The sequence below is a fragment of the Hydractinia symbiolongicarpus genome, chromosome 4 (genome assembly GCF_029227915.1).
Source record: "Hydractinia symbiolongicarpus strain clone_291-10 chromosome 4, HSymV2.1, whole genome shotgun sequence".
NCBI lineage: Eukaryota > Metazoa > Cnidaria > Hydrozoa > Anthoathecata > Hydractiniidae > Hydractinia > Hydractinia symbiolongicarpus.
The window spans coordinates 26080162-26105696 of NC_079878.1; the positions used below are offsets into that span (position 1 = coordinate 26080162).

The following is a 25535-nucleotide window of genomic DNA, read 5'->3' on the forward strand; positions in this document are numbered from 1 at the left end:
AGAAGAAATTTTAATTGTCACTTCCAACTATTCAGCCACTGCGGCAGTAATTAAAGGTGTTTATTTTGAAATCAGACACTAAAAGATTAGTTGGTTGTTGCTTTTTTTATAGCTTGGGCTGTAAGAGGGCAGAAAGGCGGGTTTACGAGTAGCACAAGCAAGTCAAAGGAATGTCGAAGCCCAACCCTGTGATCAAATTCAACTGAACAGCACTTAACATTTTTCGATACGCATTGGATGTATTAAATTGTATTCTAGTTAAAAAGTCTTTTTTTTTTCAGATCAAAACCACCTATATAAAAAACTTGATGGACAGATTTTAAGCATCAAACACCAAGCATCAATACAGAAACATTCAAACGATAATAAATCAATTGGTGAACTGATGAAATTTTAAACTATTGATCTATTGAAGTCATTATATTTGAATCTTAAATTTTACATAACACAATTTGCATAATGAAATATGCAGAAATTTTGAGGTCAATTTCACAATACCCAGAAAAATTTTGTTTCTTTTTAATAAACCAGCCGTTTCGGCAGGAAGTTCTACGGCGAATGTTCCATTCTTCAACTAAGGAGTATTTGCGTTAGTTCTCCAATTGTGCTGAAAAAGTCACATTACTAATAATTTTTAAAAATAAGATAGTCTTGCGCCGTGGGCCGTTTCCTTCGTTACAAATTCCGTATTTGAAAGAATTGCGACGGACCGCTCACCCTGCAAGGCTTTTGGCGCGTAAGGAGCATTTTTTCAGTTGAAAAAGCCTTGATGGTTTGTTCTATTTAATTGAGGGTGGACAGTTATATCTGAGGAATCATCTACCATGGAAAACAGTGATCAATTTGTGTGTAGTGAATATGGTATAGAGGTTTGACAAAACATAAAAATGCCAAAAGCCAAGAGAAAAATAGTGAATCAGCTACTGGAAAGGCGTCTAGCTCTCTTTCTAAAGAAAAAGAAGTTTCACCTTTTGAAATTACGTGTTATTCTGGTTGAATGTGTCACCTTAGTCATAGAGATAAAATTAATTAATCTCTATGCCATAGTGAAAGAAGATATGTGTTTACCTGAGCAGACAAGGCATGCATTCGCAAACATCAACTTTTCTGATAATGCATTAATTCCGCAAAGTCTTTGTAGTTGTGAAGTTTCAATTGCAGTATAAAACGGTATCGAACTGCTCAAAAGGTGTGGTGCACTGAAACTTTTAAAAAATTCTTTCTGGTTCACCAACGAATCTTAACAATTGAAAAAATCAGAGAAATAAAATATTTTTGCGGCACTTTATTTTTGCGGTTGAGCTAAAAAAAATGTTTAAAATTTCTCCATTAAAGTACGTTCATAGATTCGATAGATTTTTATATAGGAGCCTAATTTCACAAAATTAAAAACAATAAAAGTAAATATCGCCTAATACATACCCATATATCTAGGCGATTGGACATTAGAAATTCTCCTAGTTCCACAGTATAAAGGGAACTGGGTCGAATAATTTCCAACAAGGTGTGCAATTGTTCTCTAATCCTGTAACAATGACAGCACCATTATCATTGTAATGTTTTCAAAACATTTGTGGCTATAAAAATGGCTGGTTTGACAGTTTTAGTCCATGCCCGCGACAGAGTGTCGAGATGGTTCATTGTGTCTTTATTCTTTTCTGCAATGGTGTATGATCAATTAAGTAGAATCTTTCTTGTCTACGTACATTTCCAGCAATCGATCTCACGGAATACTGTGTTTTGATGGTGCTGTCATTGTAACCTGACTGTTGGATTATCACGACCAATGACGACGACGACGACGATGACGGTGATGATAACAATCCCGATGAAGATGACGAAAATGTTGACAATTACGATGACTGGTACATTTAATCTACTTTTTATTTACCATATGTGTTTTCATAGAACAATTTCTTACCAACTTTTAAGACATGCAACGAAACAAATCAAGTTTAGAAAGTATACAGAAGCACTCATTAGCAGGTGATGCTCGAAAATTATTAAAAGCTTTCCAATCGTCCCTTTTCAATCTGTTTGGTTTGCATATTTCCAACAGACTTGTTGTTTGTTTGTCTTTCCCTATATTTTGATTACCTCACATACTTCTTTTACAAAAATTTTATCATATGGTATAGCCCATTCCATCAAATACCTGTATTACATATACATAAATTTTATAGAAATATTAAAAATTAAACTTAAAATTAGGCATTAGGTCGTTGAAAAACCAACATAAATTCCCTTCTTGTACAAATTTCCCGCATCGATATTTCATGCATACTTGTATGCCAGTAAGTATGAGTAACAAAATTACCCTACGGGGGTTCATAGGAAAGCTGTAGTGTAACCATTTTGGCTCTCAGACAGACGTATGGCGCGTGTTGTGATATACCCTAGTTGTTAACCCGTGGAGAAATCTACGTGCACTATATATCGCTTTTTGTGTTTCATAAAACGATGTTTTTCTTGCGAACTATACTATTCGGTAAGCCGTGGTCCTTTATATACAGTATTTCGTGCGTCTCGCTGCTGTTGCATCATTTTGCGCAAAGACAAATAATCATATAATTATGGATACTATTACATTATTCTAGAGTGACATGCCTGCCCAACTTTGATTGTCAAGTTACAACCTGGAATTACCCCGTTATAGCAAAAACCAGTTAGCTAGTTTTTTTATTTTGCGGAATAAGTTCTCGTTAAAATTCAGAAATAAATCGTGAGTGACACCAAGATGAGCGCTTAGTACAGGTAAACCTTGTTGCACATCCGTGTAGAGAGCTTACATCAGTGCGCTATTTCAAAAACACGTTCAAAACATTCAAGAAAGATCCCGTTATCACTCCAGCCAGCTAAAACAACCACTCAGCAGTTTTATTTTGTGGATTAAATTTTTGTGAACTTAGGCTGTTGTTTGGGTAAAAAGTAAACCCCAAATATCAAAGGTTAATCGAGACTGTTTTACCATTAATGAATTTTAGACTTTTAATAAAGTTTATGTTACAGTAAAAGTTGCATTTAGCAGAAGAAAGATTATTGGAAAGTTTTGTTGCATTTGGCTACTTTCACTTACGCTGAGGTAGGTAAAAAAAGCCAAAACCTCAAAGATAAATAATCTTGGCAAGGATAAAAAGCCATTGTATCGAACTGAATTGAAGGAATAGTAATAAATAAGGCTAGCTAGCTAACACGGTGCCTTTAGGACGTACCTTTTAAAATCTACGTTCTTAACCCAATCCTAAAATTGGTATTTTTAAGATTTGTATATACTTGGCTAACGTAACAATATACTTATCTTAATATGTGAAAACATGCAGAAATCAAATATTATAAAAATAAAAAAGACCGCTTTAAACCTTTACACTAAACACGACCGCTTCCCGACATGATTTTGTTTTTAAAAAAAGTCTGGCGTCGTGATTGGTTTGCTACACGCACGCAGTAAAAACGCGACGGTCTATTGGCTGACTGACCAAATACTGGTATTATCAATATAGACACATATCAATATGGACATTTGCGTTTTGGTGTATAAATATTTATTGTGTCTGTAGAACAATTTTTGTTCTCGCGCACAGATTGATAGAATTAGAGTATTTTTTATATAGACATTAATAGATAAATTTATCTTGTGTCACTGAATCGAACTTCAGAAATTTCCACTTTGTCTCGCAATATTTTGCAACTTTACGGTGGAGGTAGATACAAGCAAAGCCAATCAAAAGAAAACACGCATATTTTTGACTACTTATAGAACTTGGAACAGGTTCTGTTGTTTTTTAAATTAAAAAGGTTTAACTAGACATGCAGCTGATTTATTTCATAAAAATGTTCGTACTTTTGTTGAATAAGTTCCTAGTTACAAGCTCGTGAGCTTGTATTAAAACGCAAATGTGTCCTACAAGAATGGAAATTTTAGCCTCTCTGAGCACCGATACAAGAGCAGTCGCATGTTCGAATCTCATCTTGGTAACTATTTTTACTTTTTTTTTCTTTTTTCTTTTTTAAAAAGATAAGTGTTCCAAAGCTTTATTCAGCTAACTGGTAAAGTAAAGGTGTTTCCATGAAAGTTTTTAAAAGTGAATGTAGGCAGAAATAAGGTCTTCCCAAATGCCTGAAAAGTAGTCTGCAAAAAATAAAATTTCCACAACAATACGTAAGAGAAAAACGAAGACGCTCCACTATATATAAATAATGACGAGAACGAAATTCTTTTCGCTACGCTAATGACACGCCAACATAGAGAAATATGATTTCTACTGAATTTCGCAGATTTTAGGTGGGGCTTGTGGTCTTTCTTCTTCCTGTCAGTCAGTTTACCCCAGACTGACCCATCGAAAATTGACTTTTTGAGGAATTTTCCGTTCAAAAAGATCTCACGAATCAATTTTGAAAAATAATTGCGTAGTGCGTAACAAATATTATTGCCTATTTGAATAGCAAAATATGTCGTGCCTAACTTCGTAAAAAAAACACAATTTGATAGACAGTTTTTTGTAAACTTTATTCGCGAGGTTGTTTGCGTATATCATACGTCTTGTTTTGTCTAAAATGCTCGTAGTTTTCTTTGGAATGTTCGTAGTTGTCTAATGTGTTCGTATTTTTGTTTTTTTGTTTGCAGTGTTGTGTCACCTTAGTTTTGTAGCTTTTTCTTGAAACAGATAATGCTTTTTCCAGTTGATTATAATCCCCCACCGGCTTGGCAGCACCAGAATTATCACCAAAAACATATTTGACTGTGCAAAAAGTGAAGCCTTTGATCTACTATTTAATACAAGTTGTACCTTAGGTGCTGATGTAACTACTTGTAAAATATAAAGACCAGCGCAGTCGAGCAATAAACCGAGAGTTTCACAAAACGTAGGAGGCGCTGAAGCGACCTGCGGAGTGCCATTTGACACGGGAGCCAATGATCCACGAGAAATGGCAAGAATATGATGCACTTTATTTCAGTTAGGGTTTTCCCAAAAAACACGAGATTTAAAAAATAAATTGCAATAAAAACCAATACAAGATCTTGTTACGCGCTTACATGAATGTACTCAGGTTTTATATTTCAAAACAACTGATTCACCCATAAAACTCTAATCTAATAATAAAAATTGGTGGACGCCTATCGTAGTTACGAAGATAAAGATAACGAAGAGACATTTCATCATCCCGTTTCCATGTACTCGCGGTTGACAAGTCTTTGTAAGAAGATACTTGAGTTTTTATATAGAATTTTGTTATACTTTCAGATCTATTGCTAAACAAAATAAACACATAAGTTGACAGGTTTCACTTTATATTTTCACACACGCATTGAGTTCGGTGGCTACTAAGAGCAAACACGCTGGGAGAAGTGATTGGAGTGGACAGGTATGATACTTTCTTATAAACTCTAAATAATTAACTCTATTAAGTTTTTAAATTTTGCTAAACCTAATTTCTTTTTCTTTAATAGTTGTCGTTCCTTGTAACAGCAGCTTTCATTATCACATCAGCTTTCTTAAAGAAGAGCTTAAACCTATCAGTTATTTATAACGCTGTAGAGGAAACACACAGAGATACTCTGTTACACGTACAAGGTAGACTTTTTTATTTATTTTATAAGTCTCAGTGATTCTTAAACTTAACGGGCTAGGAATGTTTTTTTTATGAAATGATACTAATCTAAAACACCTGTTCTTATCTACGGGTACGTCACAATCCTGCATGCAAATCGAGAGAAGTGGTGCAAATGGAACACATGATTAGAAGTGTACATAAAAATTAGGAGACATAGTGACGCTAATAAAAATTTCATAGATAAGAATGATAAGACTTGCTTGATTAACAATCAACTCTGATAACTTGCGAGATTTGAGCTTTGCAGTTCTTGTAATTCTTATTAGAAAGAAACTTTAAATCCTATAATTAAGCTAATTTACCCTATATGCGCGAGGGTTCAGAGAGTGAATAGATTGTTTGAGTGGAGGAGACGAGACACAAAAAAAACTCTAACTTTTCTAAATATATGCTATGAAGCATGAAACATATGATGTTGGAGTCCAGGCTATTAAAAATCGTCACGTGAATGATGACTGTCAGTAACGATAAATAGTCTAACAATGTAACTTTAATATGCCTTTCACGCAATGGTGCCAAACTCCTATGACCGGTTGATATGGTAACAAGGAGAAGTGGACCGCGTGGTGCTAATACCAAGGAACTAATATGCCTTAATTGGTGTGAACTTAAAAGTAAAAAAAATTGTTCTTTTAATACATTCAAATATAAACAGATTCGTCAAGAGAAAAGGTTGCAACTTTGAATTTTAGCTGCCAAGTTTGTGAAATCAATTAAAAAAAAATATGTCTTTGTTTTTGTTTTTAATTTTACTATTTTTTTGATGATGTTTTCATAAAAACATTTTGATTTCATCTTTTAGATGCGATGTTTATCAAAGGATGTTAGTCCAAATTTGTTCCAAAAAAGGAGAACTTGTCAACGAAGCTTTGAGAAAAATAAATATTTATTTATTTAGATGAGTGTCTTGAAAATTATCGCATTGCTTTGCGTGGTTACTACGACAACAATAAACTGTAAGTGGTTTGTTTACTTTTTTGACTGTCAATTATTTCTAACCCACCAAAAGCTTTAAGAGCTTGTTGCAGCATTTTAAAGCTCTTGAAAGCTGTTAGGCATCTTATGCCCAACACAATCTTACAACAGCATTTTTAACTCTTTACAAGGTTACAGCAGAGAATTCAATCTACCAAAAGGTTGCAGCAGCAGTCAATGATTGTAAGAGGTTTTTGGAAAATGCGAAATCTGCAAAAAATCGAAATGGCTATTAAAATTTTCACCCTTTTTCATATTTTTGCCATTGTTTCAGCTTTCCCTTGTTTTTGCTTTACTTTTTGATAGTTGTCCTTTGTTTAAACAGTACGTCGCTTTCTTATGGAGAAAGTATTTATTCTCTGCACATTTTGTTTTTGGAATTTCCCGTTTTACGCTTTAAAATTATTTATCTATGTTACGTCTGTCACGCAAAATAGTAACCGCAGTAGCGAGACATACGAATTGTGGTGAATACAGGACGGGTGAACACGTGGATTTTTCCACGGGTCGCCGACTATGAATGATTAAGGAAGTTGTTAAATATGGCGACTAATAAAAAGCTACAAAGAACTTAAGAAATGAGAGTACTATTTGTGTGGTGATGCCGGATTTAGTTCAGCAACTTCTTAGTGCATATTAAACAAATATTAGTATAAGTTTTACAAGTATACATTGTGTAATAGAAGTCTTCTTAGAATGAAATACAAGTAACAAATGTAAACATCCGTCATCTTGAATGTGGAAAATTGTCTGGAAAATAATTTAATTGTGGTGTGTTTGTCCACTGTACTTTATTCGGTCCGGGGGAAGGAGAATCCGCCCCCTGTTTCTCTTTTTGCGAAGCAATTGAGCTTCGCGAGCGAAGCGAAATTGTGGATATTTCTGACGTAGTCAACCTGTAAAATTATAATTGTTAATAATGATCACGTTTGCTATACGCGAGGTATACCAAGAGAATTATTGAGATTCTCAAAATTTCGATAGCAAAAAAATCATATAAAATCAGCGTAAAGAAATAGGACTGATATATTTGCACATAAAGCTAGGGTATTTTTTTGCTAATAAAACAAATAAGTTTGGACCGAGGGGTTAAAGTATAAGTCTAGTAAAAAATGCAATAAGTACGGTTCGTACCCCCACCCCGGATTTTGCCCTCCCCCGTCTTTTGGTCCAGATTATACGTCCGCCAAACTTAAACACACAGAGAGGAATATGCTGTGAACAAGGAACGGTAGTCGGCATATTAGACACGTATATTTTGCAGACCCAAAATATGCTTTATTTCTTTGTATTATAGCTAATTATTGTATAAAAAATTAATTAATTATTTTGCAATTTTGCTCCTAATACTATTATAGTTGTATTTTAATGAAGCATAATAGTATTAAAACGCTTTTCTTCTTTTGAAAAAATTTAATGCCAGTCCTGTTTCTAATCGACTTTACTTGTGTATTTTAAGCTTTTTCGTTGCTCTGCTTTTTCTGCAGATTTGAGTTGGATTGGAAAGCTCCTGTGTAAGCTACCCTTTTCTAAAGAAATATTGAAGTGATTTGTACAATTATAACGCGCCGAGCTGTGTTTTATTTTATTGTTTCTAAGAAGGTGTAAGAATACAATATTATCAATTTTAATGGTTTTATCCAAATCAAGGTAAGGCTTAATCACACAAAAGGTAGCTAGCTAGCTAGCTAGCTAGAGCTCTGTTTTGTATAAAAGAATTGAAAGTAATTTGTAGAATACATATTGAGAAGCTGTATTACTACCTGACTGATAGCCAGATATAGGAAAACCTGTAGCTAGGGCGCAGACAAAACAAATAGATCTGGGTGTGAGAGTGAGCCGACCAACCGTTTTATATCACATTTTTTTATTTATTATATAAGTAACCTGCTACAGTAATTAAAAAAAATTATCCACTTTTGCTATCAAACCAACAGCAATGTAATTGTTAATAGGAATTAGTTGTCCGTACACCCTCCCTGAGAACAAGGTTTAAAACGACATTAAAACTGTCATTTAAACAGAACTCCAAGGATGCCCAAGCCGCTCACGTCATCTAAAAGGCGTGGGCATCTTTGAAACTGCTTGTAATATTAGAACGAGGGTGTTGATAAGCTGCATACGGCGTAAAAAGTGCAGGCGTTTTTGGGCAAGTTTGGCGTTTTGAAAAAAATTCAAGTATTCGCCCGAAAAAAAAACGCCTAGACCATAAAAGAAACATACTATGTGGTAGCAAAGTCCTTAAAAGAACTGTTTTTGATAAATAAACTTGATAAATAACTTATATATAAACTTTATTAACTCCTTTCTCTTAAAGCACCTTTTTCCAACTATCTTCCACAAGGTGTGTTACAAGGAATTGAATTTTGGGAATGCTCCAGGCAAGTTTGGGAAAGTGCGGGCGGTTTCAAAGACAACCGATAATTTAATTCGAAAAGTTGCCCGAACTCGCCGTTATATATGTGGGCGTTTGCGGCTTATTGACACCCTTTTATTTTAGAATATTCTCAGGAATAATAGACGAGGAGAAATTACATCACAGTTTCTTTTCCACCTCGCACGTGTGTTATTTTTGGAAAAATTACCATTTTATTTACCATAAACCATTTGTCAGTCATTTTATTCATCCAACAAATAATCCTATCCAAAGTGCTATTCTATAGTGATAAATTTAATAATTGACATGATTCAGCATAGTTTTTAAAAGGGTCTGATTTCAAAACATGATTGCCAAAGTTCAGCACTTGTAATATTTTTGTATTTGTGTACTCAGCTTCTAAAACACAGTCAAGAGACATTATAATTCCTTCTGGGTGATTACATTAATGTTGGTTGAAAAAAACCCTGAATGATGAGAAACGTGTGTTTTTGAATGGGTGTAGGACAATAAACTTATTTAATTTCCCTTGGCCTTGCATAAATCAAATCCTGAGAAAATAAACACTTTTAAAATGACTTTGTCAGATTTGGAAACTGTTGGTATGGTTGGAACTTTGCATATAAAATTAGTAAAGTTGCCAAATTGTTTAATTTTTTCTATTACACTTTCCAAATTAGCCTTAATTATTAATGAGATGAAGAACAGCGCTTTCAATTCAATTGACTTGGCCATCCTATAAAGGCACTGGAAACTTCACTATATGAAAATGTTTTCGTTTTCTTTTAGATTGTGTACAATGGGAGTGAATGGTGTAATCTTCCAATGTGTGTGGTGAAAAGAAGGCGAAACCGTTATTGTTTTCTTCTGTCCAAAATTGAAGCTATTTAATAAATCTTGATAAAGTTAAAAAAACTGTTTTGATTTGTTTGTTTTTGTTTTAATTTTTTCCTGCGAGTTTTCGAAATTCGTTCCAGCAGATACTGTGGCTTCTAGTGCCGGTATTTTTATGTGAAAAAAATACTGTTTTGTTGTAAGGTCATCTACGAAACCGTTAACATTAGGACTAACTTCTGCTGGTTGTACAGCTCAATGTATTACATATCTTTCGGAATACTGCTAAAAGTGTAATTTTGTATTGCGCTCTTTACTTTTATCATTCTGTGGGAAAAGGCGGTACAAAGTTTTACACACGTTATTCGTTTTTGTTAGTTTCGTGTAATCTAATTTTCTCGCATATTTTGAAAAGAATATCCCACGCACATCAAATACCCGCGCAGTCTATTCGCAAAAAAAAAACAGCGCCAAAGAAACAAGAATTGCCAGGGACAAAGTATTGGATAGTTTAATGTTGCTTGCAACTTGCGAAATACTTCCCAACCTTTTTTTTTAATTTGTAGTTTACTACGCTGCATGGTTTTGACACTTACTCAGTTTTTATAATTACCTGTTAAGGCACTTGTATGCAAGTATATGCCTTTCAGAGGATGAGATATATTGGCTATTACTCATAACTACCTCAAAAATCTCTATGAAATCCTTGCAATTGGGAAATTATAATGACTTACCAGACTACTTAATTTCGTCAAAGGGAATCTTTCTGAGAAATTTCGGTCACGTGATTAATCTCCTTCTTCGATTTTTTCAGATTTTACCCTAAAAATTGGGTAGAATCCAAATCATGCGAACTATGTAAAAACCAAAGCATATGGTAAATAACTTTTATTTTGCTGTCAGAAACAAACAGACTGTCAAAATCCGCTACTTAAAAGAAATTATTGCGGATAGATTTTTGGCAGAATTTTTTAATGCGAATTTGGGTCACATTGGTCAAAATAAGTTCCGCAAATGTTTCGCTGTTGATAGTAAAAACAGTTTAAATTAACTTTAATGATGCTATAACTACCGAATTGTTGCAAAGCGTTTCAATGTTTGTATTAAATTATATAAAAAAGTGACACTAATAATGTCCGTTTTTCTTTAACCACAAGATATTATTTTCGAATTAATAAATTGCCTTTCTACTATGTCTTTTCTGTATAGCTGTAAATGGCACGAAGAAACAAGAAAGTCAGCATATACTTCGCTCTGAAGATAACATGAACACAAACAATTATCTTCGTATATGGAATAAAGAAAAAAAAAATCTTGAAAAGATTTACGACGGAGGTAATCTTTTGCGTTTTCATCTTTTTTATCTTATTTTATCTCACTTTATTTAGTGAAATTTATACCTATTCCGTTATTTTGGTAGAATTAATTTGATGTTGGATATTTATATCGCACTGAATTATCCTATAAAGAGAAGGATGGTAGAAACTTTATTTGACAAAAATGACTCTACTGCTATACGAAGGATAATAAGGAAATTATCCCAGAGCATATAGTGCTATTATTAAAACATGCACTTTAATATACCAATATTATAACACGACTCTGTTGACTTTATTTATATTGACGGAAAGGTTTAAAAAAGCGACTAACAACAAAATCAATACGCGTTCAATGGGTATAAAGTACATTGCCGGAAACAACGGGAAATGCTGGCGACATTGCACACAGCCTGATGAGAACGATTTCGAATAGTTTCGTTTTGAAAATATATTTCACCATCTTGTATTCAAATGACCGATAATTGAAATTACAAGCTCTTTTAGTTAAAAGTCAAAAGCGTAATCTAGAAAGTCAATGAACTTGGTAAAATGACAAGGCGCTCCTAGGTACTTTTTGGTCCTGTTAACATCAAAAGTTAACAGAACTTAGAAATAAATTAGGGCAAGAACTGTTTGTAAGATAAATAACACAGTGAAAAAAAGATAATCTTGCGGCATAATATTCTATTTTATTTTTGCAGGTGACGAACACGAATTAGACGAAATAGCTTCAGTAAGTCAGCAAGGTAGGTATGCCATGTTTACAAGAAACGAAAAGTTGTAGTTGATGAAACTTTGCGGAAGGAGGTTTGCTTCAAGCTACTCATTTGCGACAATAATAACATTAATCCATCGGATCTTAAGTGATTTTTGACTTCAATTTCATGTTTTGCAGAAGTAAGACTGCGAGTTACCCTTTTTTTTGCAAGTTACGTTTTCCTCGTGAAAAGGTTGCTTAACAGCAAGTATAGAAAATGAAAAAATATCTGAATTTGGACACAAAAGAATTATTATTATTATTAAAACTTTATCCTCATTATAATCTCGAGGAGAAACCCACTTGAAAATGAAACAAAACTGACCAAATAAACCTTAAAATCAATCGGAAAGTACTAACTTTAAATTTTTAATGTCATTCAGAGGGCGGATGATTTATAAGGTTTTTGCTAAAGCGTACTACAGAGCAAAATAAATAGGTTAGCAGATATGATTAATTACTAAGGAACACACGGCTTGATAAATTAGAAAAAACTAAATTGCAATGTCAGTAACGGTGCTTTCAAAGGTCCACAAGTGCCTTATCAATTGTGAAGGTTATATTACAAAATAATTTAAACATATTTTCCTTTAGATCCCAAGCCCATAGTTGGAGCACTAGTGGCGGTTGCTGGACGTTATTTGCTTAAACGTGTTATCAAATATGCTGTGCGTCGATTACGCAGAAGAAGATATTACTCCAGACGCAGGCGTGTAACACGTACTTATCCATATTACTACCGCCGAAGAAGTATTTATTACCGACGACGAGGTAGCTACAACCGGCGACGAACCAGCTTTCAACGAAGAAGAAGAAGCTATTACAGAAGACGAATCAGCAATTACCGACGTCGAAGTACTCGAAGACGAAGTATCTCCTATCGGCGACGAAGTCTCTATTACCGACGAAGAAGTAGCTCTTATCGACGACGAAGGAGCTCTTATCGGCGACGAAGAAGCTCTTATCGGCGACGAAGAAGCTCCTATCGGCGACGAAGCAGATCCTATCGGCGACGTAGTAGCTCCTATCGGCGACGTAGTAACTCCTATCGGCGACGAAGTAGCTCCTATCGGCGACGAAGTAGCTTCTATCGGCGAAGAAGTATCTCCTATAGGCGATAAAGCGGCTATTATTGGCGACAAAGCATTTACAGTAGACGATGAAATGAGATCCAGCCGACGATACACTTTTTCATTTATGATTAAACACCTGATTACACTGTTACATTTCTAGCTTAGATTTTCTAATTTTTTTAATTTCCTAAGACGTTTTTATGCCTTTCATTCTTCTCGAGTTAATTTTGCCTGTCATGCGTATAAATAAATTTTGTTCAAAGTTGATTAAAGTTTGATACACAGAAGCAATAACGTAACTAGTTTTTTTAAAACAATGATTTTTCTCGTTCTATTTCCAACTTTATTGTTGTTTTAATTATGTAAAAATATAGGTTCATGGGAATGTTTTTTAAATTAAAATTTTTAAAATCGACAAAAAATTCATTAAGAACTAGTGAGTGACCCGTAGATTAACCCGTAATTTAAATATCAAATTTCGTGTGTTGTGTGAAGAGACAGAGAGACGATTTGTATCGAGATGGATCTGAAAGACGATTATCATGAGGATGGATGTGAAAATTAAAGTGTTGAAAGACTGTTTTAGTTGTCACAGATTACTTGAGTGGCGGTCTGTTTGTTCATTACCGCTTAATTAGAGATGGCATAGTTAAAGCGTGAGAAGTTATGTCTTGGAGTGTAAGAACAGTAGTTTGAGCTTATTACCACGTTATTTAAAACATAAAACTAGCGAAACATTACAGCATTAATGATAGAAAGAATTTTCGCATTGATGTATCCCGAACTAACAGTGTATAAGATAGCTGTTTGCTAGGAAAGTTTTTTCTTTGTGATACGCCTTGCAGAAATATTTTTTTTCTATCTTTAAAATTACGGTTTTCCTGCATCATTAGGGTCGGCAATATAATGTAATAACACGAAGTTGGAATAACCATATCTTATTCTGATATAGTGTTTTCATTCTGCTAGCCAGGGTTGGTAGCAAGACGAAATGTTCTGTTGATGGCACTAGGCATGGTTTAAGCAAGTCAAAGAGAATAGAAAGTTGTCAAAGGTTCTCACACGTCCCCACAGTACAAACTTTCTATTGCGGTTAGGAACGCTTTTCTTTAAGCATGTCTGTATTTTTTTACGTAAGCATATGTAAAGTAAAATGTGCATTCACAAAATAGCGATTAAGGACTAGGGCTTGTCTATCTCAGTACAAAATCACACTACTTTTTTAATGAAGAGCATAAAAAAATAAATGCACTAGAGATCTGGTTTTTCAAGTTCGCAATTTTGATCCAAGCTTTTTTGTTCTTACTCAACAATCTCGCTGTTGGGTTTTACGACGACGAAGGGAGGGGAGAGAGAGGGGGAGAGGGGAGAGGTAACCTTGCTATCCTGCATGGTTATGATACTTACTGAGTTTTTATATTTACCTATTAGGCACTTGTATGCCAAATAATCAGGTCTCATACTTCTCCGAACTTTAGATATCGACTTGTTTCCGTAGTGTTATTATTGCTTACAGTGCTCCTTTGATATGGGATATTATACAGCTCGCTCATATATGGACCAAACCTCTAAAAATCTCTATGAAATTCTGTTAATCGAAAAAATATAAAACTTTCGTTAGGATTATCCTTGGTAATTAAAACTTACAAAACAACTTTATTACGTCGAGGGAAATCTTTTTTAGAATTTTATTTATGATCAATCCGATTATCTGATATTTCGGATTTTACAACGGAAAACGGATTTTTAGAGAATTTTTGGCCTTTATTTATGCGAAGTATGTAACAAGCCAAAATTATGTTGAATAGTTTTTATTCGGCTGTCAGAAACTTTAAGTAGAATGTAAAAATTCGCTCTTGGACGTAATGAATTGAATTTTAAATAGAAAGTGCTATATCAGACAACTTTCAAGCTTCCGATGACGTAACAGAAAAAGTGTTAACATAAGCAAATATGTATTACTGCCATTTTGTTTCTTTCATGACATAATATAGAATTAAATTTGAATCAATTTGAACAATTCTGTCAAGAGTTACAGAGGGGCGGTGGATTCCCCAGTCATGGTATAATCGAAATACCCCCGACTGAATATGGAGGGGCGGTGGATTTCCCAGTCATGGTATAATCGAAATACCCCCGACTGAATAAGGTTAAGTTAATTAGTGTAGCAGCCAAAAGATGACGCTTATTAAACGCCGCCGCCATATTGAAAAAAGATTTCACCCAGTTGACATACGTTCTCTACGTAACATATGAAAACAAAGCTCTACCTTCATGTCAACAACGTACGTTTCTTCCAATTTGCTTAATAACTCACAAGATATTTAGGGGATAGAGCGGGTTAAATAAACGGAAAGTAAAGTAAAATGAAAGTTTTATTTTTTAAATCAATCAGTAATTTATGGAGCAAGTAAATACGGTTAATTTTCTTTTTGGTTATGACGCGGTGACATATCTTATTTAAAGCATGAACCCCTTAAAATTCTTTAAGCAACATATAAATTTAGGAGAGATATATTAAGGTTATGCAATCATACCAAGCTTGTTCAAGCATTGTCCAAGGTTCCTTTTGTTTTGCCAATATATTTTGATGTAGCAAACAGGACAATTAGACACTCGTAAGCAACAGAAGATTTTTACAAATAGAGCAATGTGTTCGTAATTAGCTCACATCACATGTGGGAGAAATGATTTGATACGTCATGCTTTCGTTCTCAAGTTACAAAAGACTTTGTTTGTTTGTGGTGTTTGTTTAGTTTTTTTACGTTCAGTGAATATTTAAAGTTTTGTTTTCAAGACAACTATTTGATAATATTTAGGAAGTCATTTAGTACGTGATCAAAATGACGGTAAAACATTGATATAATTTTAGAAAGATCCTATTTAATCTGTATGCAATAAATATAGGGGTGGCAAGTAGAGTTCCCGCAGTCAGCATATGTCCGCCACATAAATTCCTCTGTATTGGGTTGTGATTCAAAAAACTTGACTTTATTTCATTTTTAGAATAACACAGTTGCAATTCCAAAGAAGCAGCTATTTGAGAAGGTAAGGATTATTTTTAAAATTTTGAAATTCTCATTCGTCACTTGCAATGTCAACGGTGTTGCTAAATGCAAAAAATAAAAAAACTTTATTCTAGTAAAGGGTACGACGGTATTGTAATTCTAACTACTTGCAAGATTTTAGACATATATTTGGTGCCTTTTACAACTTCCTTTTTGGTTGTTTGACCAGGATTTGAGTTGAAAGGTTTAGTTTTTAAAATATGGTTCTATTTAGGCTGTCGTGGTCCAACCTGGCGGAGTCTATGTAAACGTCAAAGGAGATACTTGTTTGGCATTCTCAGTTGCGTTACTGATGGCTGTTGTGGCAATGTGGGCAATTTGGGTAGCTAATAGAAAATGTTATTTTTGATCGACAACGTAGTAACATTAAAATAAAAGACTAAATTACCACACGTTTTAAATACTTGGTGATGATTGGTTTAGGTATACACGTTACCCACGAAATAAGACAAAGTGTTAATCTTTTGTATAGTTTTGACAGATAAAGCCCTTGATACTGTCGTGTTTTAAAATGGTACTTAAACAATACTTAAAGTCGATTTAGTTTTTGAAGGTTAGAATTTGCATTTAAATTTATTTAAAAATTGCACTTTCCGAAGGAGAGAATTTAAACAACTGTTATGATTCATATTTTACAGTTAAAATATTCACATTGAAAAATATAAATGGGTTTTAGTATACGCGTTGAGTTATGTAGTTTAATTTATGTATCCAAATTTTATGATAAACTTTCAGCTGCCGTTGCAATAAAACGACTTCTTTTTCTGGTGTTCTTATTTCAAAGAAAATGACAGTTATCAGTGCTGTAGAAAGCACCTTCTGTTTTGAGAAGGTCTAAATATAGCGTCTCTGTAAAAGCATAATATGATTTTATCCTTTAGCAGCACCGCTAATTGCCGAAAAACAAATTAAAGTCCCATTGAAATATAAAATCGGTGAAACAGATTGGTTTAAATGAGCGAGTAAACGATTTTGTAAAGTCATTTTGTTTGGGGGAAGAGGTTGAATTCATTCTACTCTTAGCAACATTGTTTTTGTCCTTCACTAGATCATAAATATGTTAGCATTATAAAAAAATAGTTATTAAACCCCGTAGAAGAATCCACTGACAGGTTTGTTGATAATTTCTTTAAGAACGCTAAAAAAACGTTTTAAACGAAATCCCGTTATTTTATTTTATATTGGATGTATTATGGACGCTTTTAAAGAAAGCTTCTGAAAATATAATCTACTTTGCCTGTTACAAACAGACAGACAGACAGACAGACAGACAGACAGACAGACAGACAGACAGACAGACAGACAGACAGACAGACAGACAGACAGACAGACAGTCTCTGTATTATTATAGAGACTAGTTATTTAAACCCGTGGAAAAATCCACCTAAATCTAATGTGCTTCTTATTACAAAAAGGTTTGTTGACAATTTAGTTAAGAAAGCTAAAAAAAACATTTTAGCTAAACAAAGTCCGGTGAAGATGTCTACTCATGTATGCTTTTTATCGTGAAAGCATTTTCATTAAAAAGTCATAAACAGTTAATTAAAACTGTTGAACGAAATGAACCACAACAATAACAACGTTGATGCCCGTGACTTTGCTCGTACAATAATTGATAACAAAGCACTCGTCACATGACATGTGCAATAAAATTCCCAACTAATGAAATCACTTTATTTTATCACATGATTTGTTCTAGCCAATTAACATATTTTCCGGTGCATACATAATTGCAAAACATTGCGTGGAAATCCGGATTTTCAGGTAAAATCTGAAAAATCGGAAATTCGAAAACATACAAAAAAATTCTACTTGATAAAACAAAGTTGTGTTATAAGTTTCAAGTTCAGAGGATAGTCTTCGGGTTAAGCCCTCCGATCTAGCAGTACTTTTTCCTGAGTCTAGCCAAGAATGCGCCAAACTGCAAACAAACATCACAGAAATGTTGATTATTTGACTGGATATATTTAATACTTCCTGGAACTGTTTATTCCAGTCAGTAAATGAATAAGTCTAAATAATTTTAAAAAGATTAACCGCCAGGGGTCGAAGCTCAAGGACTGCCTTCCGGTGAACCGGCTTTGCTTTAACACACCACTATTAACGATATTCCTAGGGTTGTACGTTGGGTAGCGGTCTGATTGAATAGGTTAAAAGCCACTAGAATTCCAATTTTTACTTCTCCAGTGCAACCGACTTGGCCCGCTAGCTGATAATTGCGAGAAGAAAAATAGCTAGCTAAAAAGACATATATGTAGTTCAGTTTGATCTACATTTTTTCAGTATATATTATATAACGTTGAATGTGGAATGGATATTTGGACATTTAGCTAAACCAAACCACAGTGAATTAAGCGCCCGCATCCGGGATAAATCCAAATTAGGCATCGCTCTTGTTAAAATAGCTGAAAAAATACTTGGGTAGTACGGTCTAGAGAAGAGCTCTGTTGCCATGCCAGCGGCAAAGCTCTGTTACTTATTGTTACTTATTCGTGTGTGTTCGTACGTACTACTGGAGATACAAGTGAGCAGCAAAACTTAAAATTCAAGAAAAGTTAATCTGCTGTGCTAGTGTCCTTTTTATTTTTTTCACTGTGGTAATAATCCAAGCCGTTAACGCGCTGAAGAAGTGAAAACAGATCCAAAAAAGCCTTTATCGCGCGTTGAGGAAGTGAAAACAGTTTCAAAAGTAAATTTCATTGACTTCCAACGGTGTTAGTGCGTTTGTGTTTTAACAGTTGCGTCCCAAAGATTCCTACTAACAGGAATTTAGCAATAATCTTCCGATATTACTGGGTTACATCGGTTTTACCATTAAAACAATTGGCCTTTGGACGCGAGTTAGATGCGTTTGATTTTTTGGTTAAATAATGTGATAAATGAGGTATTTTAGCTGCGAGAAATGAAGTTACATCTCTTTTTTTTGAACTTTGGGGCAATAAATATAACTGACTTGGCTCTGAAAGCAGCCTGCCCGCTATGCTAGCGCTTTATTCAAAAATTGAGACGGAATAACCATTTTTTACTCTAATAGCAATGGAAACGGGGTGGGAACGAGTGAAAGCAGTTTCAAAACTAAATTTTATTAATATTTTCACTAAGTTTACTCTACAGGTACTTTTTGTGTATACATTCAAATACACCTGCCGCGTCTAAAACTTACGGAAATCCGAGTATTTGGCATTTCCGACGATTAGGTTGCTTTCATTTCGTGTCTGATCAAGATAGATATTGTTTTTGGAATCTCATGCTTTGTACTAGTAAAACGCAAGTCAAAAATCGATCTAGAGGTGAGTTTTCTACGCGGGTATTCTCTTTGTATACATTCAAATAAACTGCCGGGTCCGGGATTTACACGAATCCGCGTATTTCTTGTTTCCGTCGGTTAAACTGCTTTCATTCGGCGTCTGATCAAAACTGATATCATTTGTAAAAAATGTAAGTCTCATGCTTGCAGTGAAAACTGAATTTCAAAACCCGATCGGGAAGTGAGTTTACTCCGCGGCTACATTCAAATATACCGCTGTTTCGGGACGGGAATCCGACAATTTTCTATTTCCAGCGATTAATTGCTTCACTTGGTGACTGATCAATAATGATCGCCAGTGATTTAACACTTGCGTATTGGTTGAAATTTTTTTTCTCATTAAAATATCTTTATTGTATTGTTGTATATTCCTGAAAACAAACGAGGTTTTGTTGGTTATAAGTGTCATATTGCCAACCTGGTGCATACCAAGTGGCCAACTTGGCATGCACACTATGAACAATAAGAGCAAACTTTTGTAAATATTGAGTTAGAGAAGATTACGCTCTGAATACAAAACTGGCGACGAGTATTCAAGAAGTAATAATTTACATTATGGCAGTTGCTAATCTAACTATTCCTAATTTTCCACAATTCGATACCAACGACGTTACCACAATCGCAACAAGATGGCAAAAATATAAAAAAGATTCAAGAATTTATGTGTGGCGCTCAATGTTGACAATGATAAGCAAAAACTGGCTATGTTATTGAATTATGTTGAGGAAGAATTATACGATATTTACGACAGTTTATTAGTTCCTGGCACCGATGAAACACTAGATACTCGGGCAACTTACGGAACGTCTGGGATTTGTTAAATTCATCGGCGCACTTTAAGGGTACTAGTCACAATAACAGATGAATGTCCAATAGTTAACATGACTTTAGGGCTTCCTGAAAAAAGGTGTTTTAAATGTAAATTAAATATTATGACGTCACAGCCTCGATTTGAAGGTTTTTGAACAATTCTCTTTTCGCGAATATCTCGAAAAATATAAATACGACAATCTTTGAACGGCTTTTTTACCGTTCGTAATCATTTTGTGGATGAATTACGTCAACAAAATATGTCGTAAGTCCTACGCGCATAGTGCGATCATGCTTTTCCGTCACTTTCACAAAAATATTTGTCAGAAATAGAATGTGTCGGCAAAAATTCACGGTTTTGACATTATTGCCGTGCCTGCGTCGGAACTTTTCCGTGATGCCAGCAGATGTAAAACGCGCGGGAGAATTTCTAATAGAAATGGCGGATATTTTTAATGCGCCTTTATGCGAGGAGAGGTTTTACGTGAGATCCAGAGTGTAAGTTACCACCATGAAGGTGTCAGATACAATGCCTTCATTTCTATGTTCCCTTCTTGTGTAAACTTGAAGAAATCTCACTTTAACAGGAAGGCTAAAGAGCTTGTTTCCTTTGTTAGAAAAAGAAAATGCATGGCAATATCAGGGTGAAGTACTTAAAGGACTATTCCAGAGATGTTTGGAACAAATTCAGCAATGTAGAAAAAAATACACACACAATCATAATTGTGAAGAATGGTTCTTTTTTACTACTAGAGGAAAAAATACGTTTCCCTACTGCAACTGGACGCCGAAATAAAAAATATAAAACATCAAAAAAAGTTTTCTTGGACATAACAAACACATTAGACAGTATTACAAATACAGCTATCAATACAAACACATCGTTAAATAAAAATATGTCTATAAACACACCAATTGTGTGCAAGCAAAATACACCAGAAGCAGTGAACATAAATACACCTTTAAATACAAACAAGTCAATAGATATAAAGACACCCATCAGGACAGAATTGGTGAGTGCTAACACCTAATAAAATGAACACACCTAAGAATAATGAAAAAACAGGAGACAGCTCTTTCACCATCTCATTTGAAATACAGTCAACAAAAAATGACATGAAATATATGAAAATTAATGCAGAAGGAGCACTTAAATCAATAAATTCGAAGTGGGATAGCATATATGACACACTAAAGTCCTCACATTTAATTAGATCTGTAAATTTAGTTGAGGCCAAGTCTGATTTGCAGAAAAAAAAGGAATTAGACAGCGGAACAGCAGAATAAAAAAGTCCTTGGAAAGCAAATGTTACGGAAGTGGCAAGGCAATGGAAACTGTTTTCAGGATCAGACAGTCTGCATCTTCATACAGAAAATCACGATCAATCCAGTATTTTGAGATAAAGGATGAAGCTCTCCAGAGAATCATAGGTAATCATTACTCATTCCTTTTCTTTCTCTTTCATATCAAATTTTCTTTGTAAAAACTAATTATTTATATTCACATTTTTAGGAAAAAAACATCAATGTGGAGAAGTAGATGCAGCACTAGGTAAAAAGAAGCGGCATAGCCCAGACCCTAATAAAATAAATTTTGATAAAGCTGCGTTATTGGAAGAAGTAAATAACATGGAAAAAGGATCCAAGGTATATATGTGCATGCAATTGTGTACTTTTCCAGGAAGAAATTTTTTAATTTGATTAATAAAATTTATTTATATACAATAATTATAAAAGAAGATTTGCACTGGAAATGTTTTTTTACGTTTTTGCAGTTTTAATCATTCAGTACAGCAAAGATAAGCTCATGTAAATGGTCCTTGTGCCGTCAATTATGCAGCCATTATGAATTTCAAAGTTCGAGAAGAATTAGAGCATGATAAAGCCGCATGAAGTGAGGTAGCTCAAAATTTGAAAGTTTATTTACAATTTTTTGCTGTACTAAACTTTTCTGTAAAAAACGAATGTTATTTTCTTAAATACTTATATGAATAGAACTTAATTAGGTAGCATCATTAAAACGTCGGAGGGAACCTTTAATGTATTTACTTACTGGCTATACTTAATCTAAGAGAATACTAGCTAAATTGCTTTTCTAATTAAGCTACTCTTTTTGTACAGAGGTGGGACTTGCACCCACAACTATTTTAGCTAGCTAATCCGCTGTGATCTATGACATTTCCAGGTATTCTTATTTAAATATATATATAATTTTAATTATGCTTTTACTAGTAGTTTAAATATATATCAGTAATAATTTAACAAACCTTGATTTTCTGTGTAATCACTACGGGTACCTTGGTCAACATCACTTTCCTGAAGATGGCGGCGCCTTCCTTCACAAACTTAAAAAATTGGCTCATCATCGATGTAGTCATACACAAAAACACCACGTCAAAACAAACACGTCAGATAGCAAAACGCGGTATAAAATTGTGAAAAACGCGTTATATACGTGCTTTACCCGAAATAATTCCAGACGTTCCGTAAGTTGCCCGAGTAACGCATTTGAACTATTTGACACACATTTCAACCCGAAAACAAACGTAAACTATGAAATTTATATATATAGGTCAATGACACAGCGTGAAGAAGAAACCATCCAACAATATTTTATCAGACTGAAGCAACAAGCCCAAAAATGTGAAGTTGGAGCAGCACTCGATGCCGAGCTAAAACGTCGACTCGAACTCTTAACGACAAGTAACAAACTGAGAAGATACTCATTCAGAAATCCTACATTAACTCTAGCGCAGTTCCTAGTTTACGCAAAAACATTGGAAGGCACAAACACCCAAGCTATTTTAGTGGAAAAAAGCGACCAAAGGGATATTACACAAATCAAACAAGAAGAACTCAACCGCATCGACCAATCAAAGGAAACCACACCGGGTAAAAAAAACTTTAATCTGCATAGACAATCTTCAAAAGTATGCTTTTACTGCGGTGGCGAATATCCACACCAAATTAAATGCCTAGCAACTAGTAAAACCTGTAATAATTGCCACAAAATTGGACATTTTGCGAGAGTGTGTCGTTCCACAAGCGCAAGCTCGTGCCGCAGCTATTCTAGACGCAACCCCAGGCCACTAAACAACGTCGATGTCGATACGTCCGACGAAGAGCAAGTCGCGCGGTTGTTTTCAATCCACTATCCTGTTTTCAGCATTGCCAAGTTTCATCGCCGTGTAAAAATCGAAAAAATTCCTGTCAGTTTAACGCTATCAATAGACAGTTCAACGGAAAGTTGAGACTGAGAAAAACAGATACGAGAATTATCACATGGAAGAACCATTAATATCGCTAAAAGGGGTTGTCACGATGTTAGTGGAATCAGGTCGAAAATTTCTAACAAGAGATTTTTATGTTGTTGACACTCATCACAGAAATTTATTATCAGGCGAAAGTGCGCTCAGTTTGCATTTAATCCAGTTGCCACCCGTTGCAAACATCAAAGAAATTCAGCACATTTCAAAAGATCAAAAGCCACCTGAGAATGTACCGAAGCGTCTGCAATCTCCAGTACAGCAGTATCAGGACACCCTATTTAGCGGCAAAATAGGCCAACTCAAAGATCAAAAAGTGAAATTTCACATTAACAAAAACGTATTCCCAGTCGATCAGAGAGAAAGAAGAATTTCATTCGCCCTACGTAAGAAAGTTCAACAAGAAATTGAACGAATCGAAGAGTTAGACATCATAGAAAACGTAACTGGCAAACCCACCCCATGGTTGAGCCAGTTAGTAGTAGTACCGAAAGCCAATACCAGCGAGGTTAGGCTATGACTAGATATGCGAAATGCTGATACCGCGATAACCCGCACAAGATACCCTACACCGACGGTCGATAATTTGCTCGTACAGCTTGAAAGAGCCACATGTTTTACCAAGCTAGACATGAATGCAGCGTTTCATCAGCTGACCATAAATGAAGACTCGAGATACATCACCTTATTTTAAACAGAAGACAAAAACAAAAGATACAAACGACTCATGTTCGGCGCCAATTCAGCATCAGAAGAGCTTCAACATGCCCTGCGTATAATTCTATCTGACTTAAAAGGAGTCGCCAACATTGCTGATGAAATGATCGTTTTCGGAACAAACATTTAAGAACACTACAGCAATTTAAAAGCCGTTCTAGATAGATTAACAGCTAAGGGTTTAACTTTAAACTTACAAAAATGTATTTTTTCGAAAGAAAATATTGAATTATACGGCTTTATTTTAATGCGAATGGCATGAAGCCCAGTTCCTAAGGTAGATTCCCTTCAAAACTTCAAAAGACCCAAGAATCAAAGATCCGTACGCAGCTTTCTTGGATTATGCAATTACCTGAAACGTTTTATTCCACACTTTAGCACAAAAACTCACCCGTTAAGAAAATTGCTCAAACAAAACGCCGAATTTATTTGGACTGAAGACTACGAAAGCTCATTCCAGGCTCTCAAAAGCGCCATCACAACCGACTCGTGTGTAACTTATTTCGATAATGAAAAAGAAACTATTATTTATTGCGATGCAACCAAAGTGGGAGTTTCAGCAATTTTATTACAAAAAACGCCTGGGCACAAAGATGCTAAAGTTATCAGCTATTCATTAAGATCACTCACGGAAACAAAACAAAAATATTCGCAAATGGAGCGCGAATGTCTCAGTATCAAATATGCATGTGAACGCAATCGCCTTTACCTGCTGGGGAGAAAATTCGTTATCTACAACGATCCTAAACCGATTGTAACCTTACTACAAAACCGCTGTCCACTCTACCACTACGCATCGAAAGCATGTTTCTGAGTATCCAAGGTTACCATTTCAATTTAAAATACGTCAAGAGCGAAGACAACATCTCTGATTATTGTAGCCGTCACCCTGTCTCAAAAAGTCTTCCGTCCGAAAAGAATGAGAGATACGTAAACTTTATCTCCGATATATCCACACCCAACGCGATCACTCTGGATCTAATAAAAACCGAAACCGAGAAAGACAAATTCTTGCAATGCCTGATGACCTTAGTTTTAAAAGGTAACTGGCATATTTTAAACGAAATTGATAAACATCCGCATCTTAAAAACGTCAACTCCACCCACCTGAAGTTGTTTAGCAAATTCAAACAAGAACTGACAGTCACCGCTGACTGAAAGGTTATACTAAAGGGCTCCCGTGTTGTACTGCCTGCTTCTTCACACAAAATCTCAGTTATGCTCGCTCACTCCGGGCACCAGGGTCTAACCAAAACTAAAGCCCTAATGCGATCGAAAGTATACTTTATAGGTATGGACGAACTTATCGAAACGAGAATAACAAACTGCATCGCATACCAAGCCACAACATCAGCAGGAAATAAGAGCCCGTAAAACCAACACCCATACATCCCACCCTTGGCATACCGTACACGTGGA

The 25535-nt window shown here is 34.9% G+C and overlaps 1 protein-coding gene and 1 long non-coding RNA gene across 3 annotated transcripts; both read left to right on the plus strand.

Annotated features, from left to right (window-relative positions):
• The first annotated feature begins 5218 nt into the window (after positions 1 to 5218).
• On the plus strand, positions 5219 to 14526 carry LOC130642083 (serine/arginine-rich splicing factor 2-like). 2 transcript variants are annotated; one of them, XM_057449158.1, is made up of 6 exons: positions 5219 to 5364; positions 5450 to 5573; positions 6512 to 6569; positions 11009 to 11134; positions 11820 to 11864; positions 12470 to 14526. In XM_057449158.1, the coding sequence occupies exons 3-6, from the start codon at positions 6512 to 6514 to the stop codon at positions 12994 to 12996; spliced, it is 756 nt and encodes a 251-aa protein (XP_057305141.1). In that variant the 5' UTR covers positions 5219 to 5364; positions 5450 to 5573; the 3' UTR covers positions 12997 to 14526. The 2 variants fall into 2 exon arrangements, with proteins under 2 accessions (XP_057305141.1, XP_057305142.1); XM_057449159.1 differs by lacking the exon at positions 5219 to 5364 and having other exon boundaries at positions 5376 to 5573.
• Positions 14527 to 14991: 465 nt separating this feature from the next.
• LOC130642084 (uncharacterized) lies at positions 14992 to 16694 on the plus strand. Its single transcript, XR_008982538.1, has 3 exons — positions 14992 to 15797; positions 15955 to 15996; positions 16231 to 16694. It is a non-coding gene; the product is annotated as an uncharacterized LOC130642084 (long non-coding RNA).
• Positions 16695 to 25535: the final 8841 nt, after the last annotated feature.